The sequence below is a fragment of the Sprattus sprattus genome, assembly GCF_963457725.1.
Source record: "Sprattus sprattus genome assembly, chromosome: 17".
Taxonomy (NCBI): domain Eukaryota; kingdom Metazoa; phylum Chordata; class Actinopteri; order Clupeiformes; family Clupeidae; genus Sprattus; species Sprattus sprattus.
The window spans coordinates 13,995,452-14,012,707 of NC_137915.1; the positions used below are offsets into that span (position 1 = coordinate 13,995,452).

Here is a 17,256-nt window from a genome sequence, read left to right on the forward strand (position 1 = left end):
ATTATTACCGCTGCTGATATGGACATTAGCAGAGCTACTGCATCTAGCACTACCACTTGTACAACCTCTGACAATTTCGGACGGATAAACTGCAGACATGGCTTTTCAGGCAGCGGTTCCCTACCTAGATAGCAGTTCATTCTGACACTGATATGGCACGGATCCATGTAGGTTCAAGGCCAAACCCATTTTCGGGTCTGCTTGGTATCAAACTGTTCTCGCAGCGCCTACCCATCTCAGGCCGTGCTGTCTGGGTCTGTGTTTGTACGTTTGCCCCGTCCCCCAGTGGGGTATACAAGCCCGTCTGAGTAGGAGCCGTGTTTGTCCCGCTCTCATCCTGTTTCTTCCTCTGGTGAGATAATGGACTTCTCAGGCATGCTTTGGAATGGCGTGGTGTTCCGTGTAGAACTGGATACTTGCTTAAATTGATGTGTAGCCATGCAACCCAATAACAAACCGTCTCGTGGAGGCTCAGATTGACATGAGAAAGTTCCAGATGCAGCCCTGAAACCCATTCCCATCTTTAGAATGGAGTGCTGCTAAGTGTCTTATGTCACTGCCTGACTATGCTGGTGAACATTATTAAATTAAACCTTAGCCCCCAAAACACACATACACACACACACACAGACTACTACACAGACTGCTACACACACACACACACTCACACACACACACACACACACACACACACACAGATAGACACACACATTTTCATGTGCTGTAACTAGAGGGATAGCGGCCAGTGGATGGATGTTTTGTCTTCTAAATCATATCAGGTTTTACCTTTGGGGACAAGGATCAAGAGAAAACCACAGTCACAGGAAGTGGTGGTCTGTTTGTTCCACTACAAGCATTCTCGCTGGTTGGACTGGAGCAGGTTGGATTGATGAATGTGTTTCACGACTAGTCTCAGTAACAGCAAGCGCCTTAGAAAAGGGACAGTACTGTTATTTTTGAGTGCGCACTGATATAGGCAGAGAATACAGTACACCCCGTGACTCACTCTCAACCAATCAGAATTCTTGATTTCATCTACCCGTGTTATAATTGAGTTTAAGTAACATCAAGACTACAATTTATCTATTCTTATATCACTAAAACATCTGATGACATTTAAAACCTGCAAACAAATGAACACCTTTTACGTCACATAAGACATGCTAGCATACAGGCATACTGTTATACATGTGGTTCAATGACTATAGAGAGGTATACAGACTGGACAAACTATATACAGTCAGCTCTTAAACTCAGTAACACATGTTGTTTGTGCTTAAACTTCCATCCTCACCTTCTGTTTATTCTGTCTTCACTCCATTAGTTTCAGGAATGTAGGAAGGCTCTTTCAGAGGTACCACTGATCAAATTATTGCTTGATAACAGCTGAAATGTGAAAAGGTTCCTACACAATTTGTGTACGGTGTGTTGAAATCCTTGTGGCCCCATTTAATGAAGTGGTTTTCCATGGCCAATCTGAAAGGTTACGATGTGTTGAGTGTGAATTCCCTTTTGATGCCTTCAGTTCACATCAAAGCACAGATAAAGACGATTTAGTGTGTTTGGGTTGTACTGGTGTGTGTTAAATGTCATGACACAGCATTGGTTAGAATGTGTGGAGATTTAATTTCATTGGCCTTTTGTGGGATTTCTTCCTCACTGTTAAGAAGCCTCTACTGAGAAAATACTGAATATTCTTCAGTCTGCCCACCAAATCTCTGTCATCTGTGTTTGCCCTCTCGAATACAACAGCTCTATAACAACAGAACCAGGTGCAACATGAATCTCAAACATTACATTACCATTCTAACCATCGCTAATTGCTATTCTACCCAGGCCTTTACATGTTGCAGGCATAAAGTTCCCATGGCAACACAGGTGTCTGTATCCAGAGAGCATGTATGCAGGTTCTGGATGAATGGTCAGTATTAGACGTCCATAATGTAAGAGGTGAGGCCTGTGTGCTGAATATAGAGCAGAATCAATACGGCTTTTGGACTTAGTGATGCATCGGCTGAACAGATGCCACTGCCATTGATTTTTCCAGTAGAATTATGTGCTATCGATCTTTCTTAAAAACCTTTAAATTAGGGTGTCATTAAAGGAGGCCTAATTAAGTGGGCGGGAAACCTAACCTGCTACGAGGGAGGTTAAAGAAGGATATATTATGCCAAGTTTTTATTATATTAAGTTTTTATGTTGTTGCTATGTTTCTTTTGAAAGTGTGTGTGAATTATGGTCATTCGGACCTCAACTCTCCTGGCAAGAGAACTGACAAACTGACAGAATAATTTGGGAGATGATTAAGGTCATCAAACTTCATCCTCTGTCGTGTTGGGTTTTGATTTGATTTGATGCGTTTGCTGATGAGCCTCCCTGCAGTCAGGTAGTGGGGTGTCCTCGCCTTCCTTCTGCTCACCCTGATGCTGCTGATGCTGCTGATGCTGCTGCTGCGGCAGCCTCTGCTTGCCTGTGATTGCTGGAAGACTCATCTTGGGGGGGAGATTGTGGCTGTCAGGATGGCTCTCTCTCGTATTAGTGCTAATCTCCCCACCAAGCAACTTCATCCACGCCAATTAGTCATGCCTCTGAACACTTCCAGCTCGGGAGGCAGGCAGTATTGACACGCTCGTGGCCCCAAAGATCACCGCCCAGAAAAGGACGCTCAGAGAAAGAGAGCAAGGCGAGCGTTATGAACGCTGTTCCTCAGGGGAGACCACTCTTTTCATCTAAGAGATTAGTTTGTGTGTGGATGTGTCCTATTTCCTTTATCTTTTTTTGGGGGGGGGAGTACAGCTTTTGTCTTTTTTTTTGTCTTCTTTCTTCAAACTGTGGGTTTGTGTAAATGTTAATTAACCTCAAGCTGTTATGAAGATGCAGTAATCATATTCATTATTCTGCCTTTAAAGTGCAATCACTGTTGGAGACCTTTTTTTTCATCAGAAAATCCTACACTCAGCTGATCTCTAAATGCACTTATGTAATGTGATCATACATTCATTTATTTTTTCCTCTCTGCCTCCCTCGGGACATTTAGCTGTCCTAGGTTATGTAAGAGGAAATTGTGACGCTACTCCGTGAAACTGCTGTTAATAGAATGTCAAAGCCCACAACTACATACTATGAGTAGTGTACGTAGAACTGTCACTTCCCCATTCTTGAAAAGACATGACCACGCAACTCACACGGAGCCGGTACGAAGAAAGTTGTGGCCTGTGTTAGTAAGTGAAGGTTTTCAGTGATGAACAGCATGAGTCACATTTTCAGTTAAAATGTCTAATTTTATTTCAACAATAACTTATATTAGCTGTATTACAATTCAGATACTACTACCACTTCTACTACCGGTACTACTACTTATAATAATAATAATAATGTTACTTCATGATAAAACTAGTGCCAGATTGTGACAAGTTAAAAGTGATATAATGCGCCACACGTATGTAAAGTGTACAGTGGAGAACAGAGATCCAAGAGATGTGATCAAAGAGGATGGTGATGGTCTACAGTTGATATGAGAGAGGTGAGTTGTAGGGCTTTCTGAAGTTTGTCACTGAGTCCAACTTTCTGAGATGAGGGAAAAGGGATCCCTTTCACTCAGGACTGTGTTGACAGTAGAGAGTAGAGGTTGCAGTCGTGCTGCTGGATGAAATTCAGAAAGCGGGCACTTTGTTGGCATCGTAGTACTATAGAGATACTCCTAATATCTATGACTCACTCAAGATGAGATGGTGTATGGTGCAATGAAAAGCTTGCCACACAAACCACACATGCTGCAATGAGCTCAGCATTGTGACGTTTTCTTCACCTCTTCTTTGAACTGGAGAGTTGGACAAGCCCACCAACACCGATGTTGGGAAACCATTTCCTTTTTCCTTTAGCTCACCACTGGACGCTAGGCCACAGACCTTACGTCCTTACTGATCTCACAGATACTTGGTAACCGAGACACAGAGAGTTTTGACGCGTCATGTCCACTACTGGAAGTTCTACTTTCCTAAGTGGTTACATAATTATGTATCATGCCCACTACTGGTAGTTATACTTTCCTAATCAGCTAAATAATGAATGTTGCTAAAATTAGTAAGGGAAGGAATGTGTCAGCTCTTAACCGTACCAAGGTACCGGTATATTGAGTCACTTTGTAGTTGCTTTTCTCCAGAATGGTATTCAGTAATGTACAGTAGATTAATGTTGGTGGTACTTCTATTAACTGCTTGTGGAATTTAAGACAAATGTCTTTTTCATATGGACTGATATGGTAAAAGAAGGAATGAGGACCCCGTGCATAATAATCTAAATCAATTTATTAATTTAAGTTATGTAGAGACACTAAACATCAGAACCACATTGTTTGCTCCTCTAAAGAGCAGTCTTAAGAAAAAAAAAATACAAAAAAAGAGGCGCATGTCATGGTCAACAAATGGCAAAAATGAAGAGGTAGAGATTTTTAGGCCCATTTCTGTCAAGAGAGGAATGACGCCTATTGGAATGTAGTTTCATTAAAAAAAATATCTGTTCCTAAAAGCATACAAAATATCCGAATATCTATCTCTGTAATGTCACTCCAATGGTCAGTGGATTGAATACACACAAAAGATCACAGACAACACTCTACTGGACATGATGGGGAAAGATTTTTTTAAGGAATGCAACATTTTCAGACGCCCTCACAAGCAGGTAAAATATGTTTGCGGTTAGCACTGAACGACAAACATGTCCATGTAAGTTTTTTTAATCCACCTTGAGCGTTACTGTGTTAACTTTCTATTACATGAAATTTCATGTCCGAATTTGTGTCTCGAAAACTGAAACAAAATGTTGGTAACATTAAAAAACAGTTTGGGTCTGCACATTCAGGACTATGTCAAAGACAGTGATGTTTCACGATATCAGTATAGTACAGTTGCTGAATAGTGTACAATGGCACATATTATCGTGGGGAAAAATGTAATTTGTTACCCTTGGTAATGGATCACGTTAAGGTTCCCTTAATTAACTTTAGTCAATGCATTAATTAACATGAACAAACCATGAACATCAGTACTAATAAACATAAATAATATGAAATGCTTAAGTTTCTGGCTTCTGACTTTCTTAGCCAACATTATTCATTGCATTGAGCACCTTGAACAAACCATTAACTGCTGCATAACTAGACATTCAGTATTATTAAGTGCTGTTGTTAATGCCTTTCTGATGTTAACTATTTAATTGAATTATTAGTGAGGGGAACTCTTAACTTTATAAATGATCTGACATCAAAGTGACCCAACACAATGGGTCTAGGGATATTCTTCATCTTTCAAATAATACCAAACTGACAAGCAGGACCGATGCTCAACAATCCTTCTCCCTCTTTCTTGGTTGGTTCCATGAGGTCGCTTAAAGATTCCAGAACTTCGGACTGAAATTTGTTGAGGAGAATCGGAATGTGGTGAATGCTCTCTTGGTCAAGGGCAGGGACTCCAAACGGATTTAATATTTGATCTGGCACTCCATCAACTGACCTTATCAAATTTGAAACATGCTATGAGCCGTTGAAAGCCGTAAACCTCTTGATATTTATGGGCTGAAGTTACTGGTGTTTAACCCTAAACTGTTGGATTTGGGAGTGGTACAAAAAAAAATGCCATGTTGAACTGTTCTACACTGTGTTGGCAGTGTAGAGAAAGTAAGAGGTTACAGTGCATGTCTACAAATGAAAACAAAAGTGACAAGATTTACTGTTCGTACAGTAACATACTGTATATTTTCACAAAGACACTAAATAATGCTGGTGACTACATTACGTAAATAGTTAATTATTGAATACCTTATGTATGATTTCAAAACTATTGACACTGTATATAGATGGTTGGTTTCTTTAAACAAACCTTTTTTTAAAGAAAGACAAATAAATCCTTAGTGTAGTACACAGCTTTCTTCGTTCCAGAGGAACAATATGGTAAACCTTTGCATCGGTTCAATGCAAGTGCACCAGTCTTTATTCAGTCTTTTCTTTTTCTTCTTCTTCCTTTTCTTCTTATTCTTCTTCACTTTCTTCCACAGTGGTCTCTTCCTTTTTCTCAAACAGGAAATGTGCCCTTGTGTGACTCGGGAACAGGGGACCCTTCCCCTCCTAGATCCCGTTCTTCGCGTCGTTGTTGTTCATAGCCTCCTTCCTCTGAGCCAGGAAGGGATACATACACTTGTCTGCTCCCAGGAACCGGTACATGCAGACGATGGCTTCGAAGGGCAAAAGGCTGGAGGGCAAACAGCAATGAGGGGGAAAAGAGGTCAATTATGGGCAAATATATCCACACCTAAAGATAATAGCTCAGATCATTAATGCAGAATGTCAAAGAGAGTCTTAGGGTTAAGATACGGATATATGACTGCATGGAAATGCAACCAAACCACCATTCTAGTAACAAGTGATTACATCTGAAAATGTCTCGTATCCTGTGTGAACGACTCACCTTTTCATAAGGTGGACCATGTAGACGATGCGAGGTGTGCAAATCATGGGCTGGTTGGTCAGGATGGCCCTCATTGACTGCTTTACACAGAACTCTGGTTTCAGGGGCGGGAGGAAGGGCTCCATCTCTTTCCTGTGGGCGAAAAATTGATACAACTATGTGAAAAAGGTGGATAAAAAGAAAGTGTACTGTACACAAAGTAAACACCAACAAAGACTATTAACGCACACTTCAAAACATTCAAGCAGCAGAACTAAAGTAAAAATTACAACAACAACAAAAACAACATAGTAAACACTCTGGAACACTGTTAAGCTCCTTTTACAGACAGATTTATTAAAACCCGGCAATCATTGACAGATATCTCCAGAGCGTATGGAGCAGGTGGTGTAGTGTGTCTTTTCCATTCACAAAAAAAACGAATAGAAATAAACACACACAGCCACACAAACCCAAAAACGCAACCAAATGCTGGTACCCAGAACACTGTGGCATTTGAAGAGATGTAAATGGTTAGGGGGGTAAAAAGATCCAGCATGCACCTGTTTAAGCGAACAGGGTACAGAGGGCCCATCTAGGGCCTCATTGTGTGAGGGGAAAGGCTAGACCACCGTGGCATGTCAGGAGGGCCACGCTAGGCCACCCTCGGCTGTTCTGCACCATTGTCCACTTGAACTCAATACCTCATCTGAAAGGCAAATGGGAATGGGCCGCTTCTTACCTTATCCTGCATCCGCGGAACATGCCGGTGTCCACCAGGTAGGGACACACCAAAGTCATCTTGATTCCGTCCTTCTCAGACGCCTTGATTTCGTGGCTCAGGGACTCGTGAAAACCGATGGCTCCGAACTTGCTGGCACAGTAATCCTGAAAAGGGAAAATAATGTTTCTGTTCAGGTTCACCAATACGCCCTTTTTTCTTGTATTAAGTAATCCGGTGACTGAAAAGATATTCAAGACAGTTACTGTAGATAGACAGAATACTTAATTGATCCCCAAAGGGAAAATTAAGTATCAAAGTATGTCAGAAAGATTTGCCCCCGTAATTGGTGCATCATCCGTCTTTATTCAATCCATGAAATGTGTTGCCTTGTGAGTGCCTCGTGCCAATAAGGGAGAATATTCCCGAGGGCAACTGCTTCAACAAGACGTCAGAGCTTCTGAAGCTCTGGGAGAGGAGGAAACATGCCCTTTAAAGTTTAATGCTATTTTAAAAAGGTGAACCCTATCAGATGTCCTCGAGGCAAAATGTTGTACGCTTAATGACACAGAACAAGCCAGTTAAGTTTTTCCTCTTTTTTTTTTTGTCCTTTCCAGAGTTTCATTACGATTCTCCTCTGGCCTATCAGGAGACGCTGCCGATTCACGGAAATGTTTTGCCGTGTTTTGATGTGGTCAACGGTGGACTTAATCTTCAAAAAGAGCCTGGGTAAACACAGATGTGTGTAGATAAACAGTCACGGATAAAGAGATTTGCCTGTGCCCACAACACACCTCTGGCAGAGCCTACTCCCCCCAAAGTCATGCAGAGTCATAAAGAATCGCATTCAGTGCATTTCTAGGAAGCACAATAGGTCAGCATTGGCCGTGCCCGGCTCGCTTTGAAGTGCAGCTAATCGTTATGGATGAGGGCTTGTAAAACGAAAGTGAAGCCTACGTGCACAGCTAAGAAAACAAAACCGAGGGGGAAAAAAAGAGGACGGTAAGGGACACCAGCATTGGTCTCGAGGCTAGAGACGTACACCCTCTCTAGAATATCAAATGAGCCCCGACTCTTCCAAAGTTCCCCAAACTGTGACTCATTCAGCTAAGCCATAACTATTGTTCACCACCCCGTTGCTCACACACAGACACAGACACACACAGACACACACACACACACACACAAAACAGCATTGATTCCCCCTCCACCCCACCCAAAGCCCAAACCCATTCAATAGGACCCGAGAGTTTGCACACTGGGCGAGGAGCTCCATCCTTTTCACGCCGCGCTGATAGAGACATCCAGCTCTGGCGTATGCCTGACATCCCATTCTCTCCCCGGAGCCAAGGCCCAGCGGGACCCCTGCACCCCCACTGGTGGGTACAGAGGGCCCCTCAGAGATGCCCCCCAGGTTCCATCTTGTTCCTTAATTGGCAAGAAGAGCCCACGCCACTGTGCTCCATCTCTCGCCACCACGAGAAGCGGCCATGCTGAATCGCCTCTAAACAGACTGTCTTTTTTTTAATGCAGTGTAAGGGGGGGGGGGGGGGGCGAGTTTTGTGTTATTTCTTTCTTTTTTTTTTCTTTCTTTTCCTTTTTCTGTCTGTTTTTTTCAGGCGCTGCCAATGGATTTATTTAGTGGGATGCTGAGTGTACTAACCTCCACACCAGCTGTGCTGAAGAGGCCAAGCGAACTGCCAACTGTCACAATGTGGCCATGGTTCATCTCCAACATCTTGGGAAGAAATGCCTTGGTGGTCTGAGAAAGAGAAAGAGAGAGCGAGAGAGGAAGAGAGAGAGATAGAGAGAGAAGGAGAGTGGAAAAAAAAGGAAAGTTATTTTTCTGATGCGGTTTGCCAAAGCCCTTTGATCCTTTCCCTCTTCAAAGTAAAAATGCTGCTCCCCTCTACGGCAATACAGAGGGATGTCTCAAGAGGCATCTGTAGAATCCTCATGGGATAACAGACGTTAGCTTAGCATATATTACATACACCCACATTGCTCTGGCCCTCCTATGCGCCGGCCCTGGGCCAGGCACATTCTGGTGTTTTGTTCATATGGACTGCTACAAGCATGCATCCCATGCAGTGCTGCCATCGCCTGTCCCCAGTCCCCACTCATCAAAAAAAAAAAGAGAGAAAGAAACCCTCTTTTTGTTATCTGAATGAGAGGCATGCACAGAGATTTGACACATGCTCCTGTCTGCCTAAGCCCCTTTCTCACACGGATCCAGTACCAGACAGCAGGCAGCACAAAAGCAGCAGCCACCGAATCACTCCACACCTCCCTCTGTCCATTTCACCGCAAAGCCTATCCTCGACCCTCCAATGAAACGCGGGCGCTGCTAGAGAAAGCCAGATTTTTTTGGGTGATTTTTTCCCCCCCTTTTCTCTCTGCCTTTCATCACAACCACTCAAAAAAGGTTAGATGAGGCTAATCACTCTAAGTGAACAGCTGTCGATAAGAGTAACATGGTTTCAGTCACTCGATGGCGAGCGCCCATCCTGTCAAAGTGACCTCTAGCCATTGACTTTAGACCCGCTGTTCAAAGCGTGAGCTTTTTAGCCGGCATTACCTCCCCTCTGATTGCAGGCAACTGTGGACGGGTGATGGATGACGACCTCTTTAGTAAAGAGCACTGAACGCTGAACACACAGTGACGCTGTTCACTGTATGACGCTGTATGACAGGAAATCAAAACGGCTGTTCAAATCCCTGGAAAATATGCAGTTTGTTGTAAAAAGTTCATGCGGCAAACCGGTATGGGGGGAAAAAAATCTATTATTCAATTTTATGAGATGATTTACTAAGGAACCGCAGCATATCTACACGAGAGTCATGCAAATGTCCCGCTGCTTTATTGGGGATCCATGGAGGAACATGGAACAAGCCACAAAAAACTACATAAAACTTTTAGCCAAAAACAACATGGCCTGCTCCAACAAAACCTCAATGATATCACCGTTTCTTAACACAAACCTGCACACCAGAGCATCGACCGTCCCTACAAGTGGTACCAGCTCGCACCACTATGCCCAGAGAGGGGGATGGGGGTGGGGTGCTTTCATTTTGTCTTCTAACAGCTCGTTTTATCAATGCTGTTCTGACAGCATGTTGGAGTTTTCTCGCTCACACTGCTGTTCTTGCCGTGAGTGTGCTGGCGCACGCACTAAATCTCTGTACGTGCACTCAGGGAAACGAGGAGTGATTTAGAGTTACTGGCAAAGAAGGACTCATTACAGCAGAAACACACGCATGTACAGTACGTAATAAGCACCTCAAATTTCAGATGAGACATCTGTATTTTTCCAGAACATTAAATGCTTAAATTGCTCCTAATGTACGGCTTATTGTTCTTATAACGGGTTCAATTGAGGCAGAGTGTCTGGACACGCCAACGGCTTTGCTTGGGGTTGCGCATGCCAAAATGGTGGTCAGCAAGTATGCGTGCAAATGAACCATTAGCTTGAAAGTGCCCATATCCAGAATATGCCAACACTTTTTAAACTCCGCAATCTACACAATTGAAGTTTGATTTGGAAAGCCATAAAGTCAATAGAGCATGCCAATGCACAAGATTACATTGCTTTTTCACAGTCTTGGCCCAGAGAAGAGCACACACTCTGCAATTGGAGTCACATTTAAAGCAATTCCGGTATCATTATTCGCTTAAACCTTTGGGCAAATGCTTGTGTTGACAGAGGGGGTTTGGATACAAGCCTTTCTCTAGACCAAAAAAAAAAAAAAAAGAAACGACACAGAGGACAATTTGTGGTGCTGAAATAGGAGTGCAGTGTCGACTGCAAACGGGCCTCACTGATCCCCTCGCCTGGGCGGGTTGGACACGGCCCACCTGACCTCCCGGACACTAAATGTGTGAAACCAAACAGGAGTTCATGTCTTACTTCATAGCTTCTGTAATTGGTTCTCAACGCTCGCGTTTACGCTAAATTAACTTCCAACAGCGGAGAGCTTTCCTTGGCCTTGCAGTGGTTCCATGCCTGTTGTGCCTCCTAATTGAGACAAACTCCAAGTGCATTTCTGCGCACAAAGCTCCTCACAGCTGCAGTGTCAGTCCGCATTAGTCCCTCTGGTTGACCAACAGGAATATGGACAAATATTGTGAGAGGGGAACACCAGATGGCCGGTAATTAGTCGACCCCTGTGTAAACTGGACTGGTCTGTTCTGGAATTGAGGCAGGGACATTTTTCTGTTATGATCGACTTGATCAAAGCACAATTGGTGGGGTCCACCACCCCCTTTCTGCCCGTCCCCAACCCTTGCATATATAACCAACCGCTGCCATTAAGAAACTGGAGGATAGATGGATTCTCTTTTTGAAGACAGACTGATTGTTTTTTATTCTTCAAAAACGCATGAAGCATCTTAGCCTTGATGATGCACTTCAAGCTTTACAAGTGGTTTTCAACAGAATTTCACCAGAGTGTACCAAAACTACTACTTGGACTATGAAGGAAGGACTAATTATCTGACATATCGTCATAAACTAGAGGCTCTTTGGACTTCAGCCTGTTTAACAACCATACTCAAATGAGTTAAGCGAGGCCATCAACAGAACCAACTGGGTCGGAACATTTAAAAAATATGAGTAGTATCAAGTCAAGTAACGAGTACAGGTGCAGCGGGCTTGGAGACCATATAAAACTACTCAAGTAAGACCCTTCTGCCTGACTGCTCCCTTTCTCCTGGTCGCACAGGAATGCAGCCTGAAGAACTTGGCTCCCGTCACTTGGCATCTTGTCAAGCTGATCCCCAGACAAGAAACCAATTGTCAGATAAGTGGGTCAAGCATCAGCTCCCTATTACCAGTTTTGGTTGTATACAAGACTGGTTTCCCTTGATGCCTTTTCTCTGGGGAGAAGCTGGCGAGGTTTGCTTTCTCCTCCACCTCCACCTCCGCCGTGGCCGAGACCCCACGCCGCTTGCTGACGGTGCACCGTTCATTACCATGGCTCACACTAGTAAAATGACACTTCAACAACAGACAAATAAAATAATAAATAAATGCCCTGCAGTTATGGGTTTGCACATGCATCGCAGACTTCTTGTAATAGAGCTCAGAGGAGCAAAACAATATTCTAATAAAGTGCGAGGAACACTTCATGCAATAAACATCAGGCTTTCGTCTGCAGCTGCAGAGTGATAAACAACATTCAGAATCGGAACAATGGGAGTTAAAAGTGGACAGACAAAAAAAGGAAAGGACAGTAATAGAGTTTGTAATTGTGAAAGGGAGAGGGATGAGGAAAATAGGAAAAGATAATGGGGAACAGTGTGTGTGTGTATATATATATATGTTCAAAAATGAGAGAAAGAGAACCCAAAAGTGAAAGAAAGAATCGAAGAAAGTGTCTAAGTTTGTGAACGAAAGAAAGAGATAGTTTAAAAGAGATGGAGACAAATACGAAGAGGAGCGAGGGTCCTGCATGCTCTGCTCAGGCGATCATGAGGCCAGGCCAGGCGGAGCGCTCCAGTCCTGGGACTCCCAGGCAGCTGCAGGCAGCCCCTCAGAAGAGGGGCCGGAAAGATCAGGGGCCCGGACGGATCGGAGCCGAAACAGCCTGGCAAAGGACCACACTTAGATAATGGCCTCACTTCCTGCTTCTCTCTCTCTCTCGCTCCCTCTTTCTTTCTCCCTCTCTCTTTCCCCCCCTCGCTCTCTTTTTTAAAAACATGTGAGTTGCATTCCCACCAGGCAATCCAAAAACATGGAAGATGATGTCCATCTGGAGTCTGCCCTTCCCGCCCACCCGCCTCCATTTTGAGAGGCAGCGGAGCGTTGAAATTAATTTGGTGAGCCAACTGCCAGGTCGTGTTCAAGAAAATGTAACAGTCTGACATGGATCAGTTGTAAAGCCAGCATGAGAAACTTCGACAGAGCCAGTGAGGGGAAGAGAAGAGGAGAGGGGCTTGGGAGAGTGAGGGGGAACTGCCATTTCAAACCATCACTACTTGCATAATAAACCAAAGAATGTTTAAGCGGTGTCAAGTTATTGTTACATTTGCTGAGAATGTTGAAATAATAAGCACTGAAAGCAAAGAAAAAAAAAACAAAAAAAACATACATCCAGCTTCTAAGCGCGCTGCAATTGCCCTGAGCGTCACATCCAGGCTGAATGGGGGGAAATACAATCATGGCAGCAGACTGTCAGAGATTTGGCTCCAATCCGGCCCAGATCTGGTGAATCAATGCCCCTCCCAGGCCAGAACTATTCTAAAGTCACTTTCTGCCGGGGGCGCTCATGTCAGTCAGTAGAGCATGAGAGAATAGCTGACCAATGAGAAGCATGAGAACCTCGGCATAGAGACTGATAAGGCGAAAACTTTAAGCTTTATCCCGCTCTTGGTAGTACTAACACCATTTTTAAGTGCGCCACCACCACTGTACTGAAATCCCCTTTCTAAATCCACCGACTCAACCACTAGTCACTTCAATTACCCAAAGTGTTTCAATGTATTTTAGAAGCTTTTAAAGCCCACTTTAATGAATTGAATCGAGTAGCTTTGTTGTAGCGCCCCGTCACTCATGTTTAAGGATATGAAACAGAGAGAGGACAGAACAAAAGAGAAGAAAAGAAAATCAAAGCACTGTGTCAGACACTATCTGCATGTGGCAACCAATTAACATTACATGTGTTTGTGTAAAAGGAGCGGAGGAAAAAAATCTGCTGGTTCAGGTTCCAGTGAACGGACCCGGGGCTCTAATGAGCCGCATCCTCTGCTGTGCAGTCCCCTGCTTGTCCCCTCTCATTAGGCCGCGCTTTCATCTCGTGCCCCCCAAAAGAAGCCGTGCACGGCATCAGGCTTAAGAAAACATGAGCAACAGGCTTAATGAGAAACCCAACTTCGACATGACTTACGAGAGGGACCTACTGCTGCAACCGGCAGAGCCCAACCGTGTGAGATAACAAATCGTTTTTCATATCCAAGAAGGCAAATGGTTAAGAGCAATAGTGCCTTTGATAAGAGAACTTCTTAAGAACTAAATAAATATTTATTTATTTAATTTTATTTCACAATCTATTACTGAAAATGTTCATGTTACTCCAGGTACAATGCAGCAGGTAGCTTCTTGCACTGAGGATTAAAAGGGTCACCAAACCAATCTCAGAAACCTTTTTTAACACCCCAAGTGTTGCCTTGTCTACCCCTATTCAAGTCATCAATCGTCTTGTCTTGCCAGTGAATGGTGTATTCCAGAGCTCGACTACTTCAACAAGTCATCAGCGAGACTTTCCAGCTCCACAGGTCTCTAAACACTAAATTGCCTTCCCATCACAACATTCACCGCAGGGGTGGTCCTCCCTAAACAATGCCGTTCACAGACGTTCCACGTTGACTCATTTACTAACATGAGGTTAATTAGTGAGGGGGCCAAGTGAGAAAGGCCCAACACAAATGGTACAGCCCCCGGGCAGGATGTGCCCTTCAATGAGTTTTTAATGAATGGGCCTAGTGCAAGCAGACTGTTCCCAGTGTGTTATCCACAGCCTCCCCCACCCCCCTCCCCCCGCCCCCAGCCCTCTCTTCTTCTGTTCTTCAGTGCCTTTGCATCTTTGCCGGGCTTGTTTATATCTACAGCTATCTGCCAACTGTAAAACAGACCTTTGCTCACATTCCCACTCCATCACAGCCCGACTACGTCTTGTGTGTTGCCTGGATTATCAGCAGTACATCCCGTTTCCACAATAAATATTAATTTTGGCCGCGCTAACAAAGAGCTGGGGGGGTTCCGAAACAAATGGATAACGCAGGACCCCGGGACAATGGCCTTAAAAAGTAGGTCTGCGGCATTTATTACAACCTGGAATGTGCCGGCACAAGCCTCTGCGGCGACGGGCGGACCCAACAGATTTGTTTGTACTGGAGAGAGTGATGTGCCAAAGCATAACTCTTGGCTCAAGCTGCCAAAGAACTGCCTTCAGTGGCGTATGGTGACAGAGATCATTTTGGCGGCAAAACTAGGGCAACCCACAAGTCTCCTCACAGGTGGGCAAGGATAGTTCTAACCTTCGGTATCCCATACCGTCTCCACTAAGTGCCAATCTGGCAAGATTATGAGAAGGATTATGAGACGGGATGCAACTAAAGAGGAAACATTCTTCCACGCTTGGCACAATTATAAATATCAGGGGGTGGCCGTTTACTGACTTGCATGGGTGGGGGAGCTTTTTGCAAGAAACTATCGTTCATCATAGAACCAAAGAACAAATTCAGTCCAAGTCAGATATTAACACAGGACTTTCTACATAAACAAAAGTGAAAAAAAGTGCACTAAGTAAAATTATGACATGTTCACTGCAGCAGCTTCCCATACAGACTATGACTCACTAGAGAAAGTAACCCAAACTCTTAAAAGTAAAAACCACTGAAGAATAACAAGAACCTAGGAGGAGTGAGGGGGATGTTGACTTACCCAGAAATGTGCATGGCAATTGACCACCATGGTCCGCTCGATCAGCTCGTCTGGGCATTCCAGCAGAGAATGGCCCGACACCACGCCGGCGTTGTTGATCAGCAGGTAGACTTCTCCCACCTCACGTCGCACTTTCAACGCAGTGGCGTACACACTCTCCCGCTTGCCCACGTCACATGTGTACGTATACACCTGCGGCTGGAACGGTGGCACCTCTTCTACACCACCAACGGTTCCTGAGAGAAACCAGCAAAGGAATGAGGCTTGGAAACCGCTATACATTCACTAATGTAATTCTAAATAGCCGGCTTGTTTCTAACGGCAATTCATTGATGTCACTTATTCATTATTAAACAAGTCGAAATGAATACGATTGAATAAAGGGACCATTCCCAATAGGATAGAAATGCATCCCTATCCAACCACACGCGTAAGAAATTAAGAACATCGTTTTTCTTCATCGGGTGCTCACGTAACAGCAGAGCCACATGGTGTTACTTAACGCAGCTTGCTTCATGGATTTGTATGGTACTGGCAGAGAATATCGTTGTTGAATGTAAACATGTCCAAACACGCATTGAACCAAGTTTCTGCGTCCAGTACGCGCAACAATTGGTTCAGCATCATACAATAGTGTTCAAACAGTACTCGCTATTGTATTATACATAGACTCACTAAAAGCAATACAAGACAACATCAAGCTAAATACTTCACATATAGCGTAGTTACCGTCTTTAGACATCGGGCTGTCCACCTCACGATATATTTGCCGCACCATCTCCGCAGTCTCTTCGTTGCTTTGGCTGTTGATGTCCCAGAGCACAAGGACTGCTCGCCTCCGTGCAAACTCCTTGGCGAAGAGCCGCCCGAGACCGCTACCAGCCCCGGTGATCACACACACCTGTCCGGCGACACTCTTCTCTTTGGGTTTCACAATCCATTTCAGCCCGGCCACCACAATAGCCCATAGTACTTTCAGAATCACCACCAGGAACTCCACAATAATATTAATCATGGCGACTAACTCAAGCTCAGGCACAACTTCAAATTTGGAAAAATAAATTATAATGTCTTTATAACGTGTGACGTATGCTGCAATCTACAGTTAACTACTGTAGCCTAACTGAGGCGCATGAGATAACGAACTGACATTAGAATATATTAAATACATACATTAAACAACTTTTTTGTTTAAATATATCTAGTGCAATGCACTTAAGACGCACAATGCCGAAAAACTGGTAAATCTGCCCAAATATATATGATAGCGTTCTAACGTAACAAGATGTTCAGTTAAATGACGTGCCTTTTGAAGCGATGTGATTTATCTAAAAAAACGAAAATGATCATTCTTCTCCACGAATATAACCTACTCATAAGTTGTAGTAGATTGCCAGCTGAACAGAGCTGTACCGCAACCAAAGTACCCTGATGCCACTAACATACACAAACTGAGTTACAAGCAAATAGCTGCCACTCTGTTGCCCCCTTCCGCGAGACTGACAGTTCTCCACTGATCTCATAACACTGCTGCGGCTCAAGCTCTTTTTAAACCAGCCTGTTACCTAAAAGGACCCCATAGGGATAATCGCAAGAACGCCTGATAAAAATGCGCCTCTCTCCAGACTAGAGGTGTGTCCTCAGTATGTAAGAT

At 43.9% G+C, this 17,256-nt stretch overlaps 1 protein-coding gene across 1 annotated transcript; it reads right to left on the reverse strand.

The window, feature by feature from the left end:
- Nucleotides 1-5,562: 5,562 nt before the first annotated feature.
- Nucleotides 5,563-17,038, reverse strand: rdh10a (retinol dehydrogenase 10a). Its single transcript, XM_080854725.1, has 6 exons — nucleotides 16,332-17,038; nucleotides 15,603-15,838; nucleotides 8,825-8,923; nucleotides 7,183-7,328; nucleotides 6,462-6,593; nucleotides 5,563-6,245 (listed from the first exon to the last, which is right to left on the reverse strand). Exons 1-6 carry the CDS (start codon nucleotides 16,615-16,617, stop codon nucleotides 6,122-6,124), a joined length of 1,023 nt encoding a protein of 340 aa, XP_080710851.1. The 5' UTR covers nucleotides 16,618-17,038; the 3' UTR covers nucleotides 5,563-6,121.
- Between the last annotated feature and the right edge of the window lie 218 nt (nucleotides 17,039-17,256).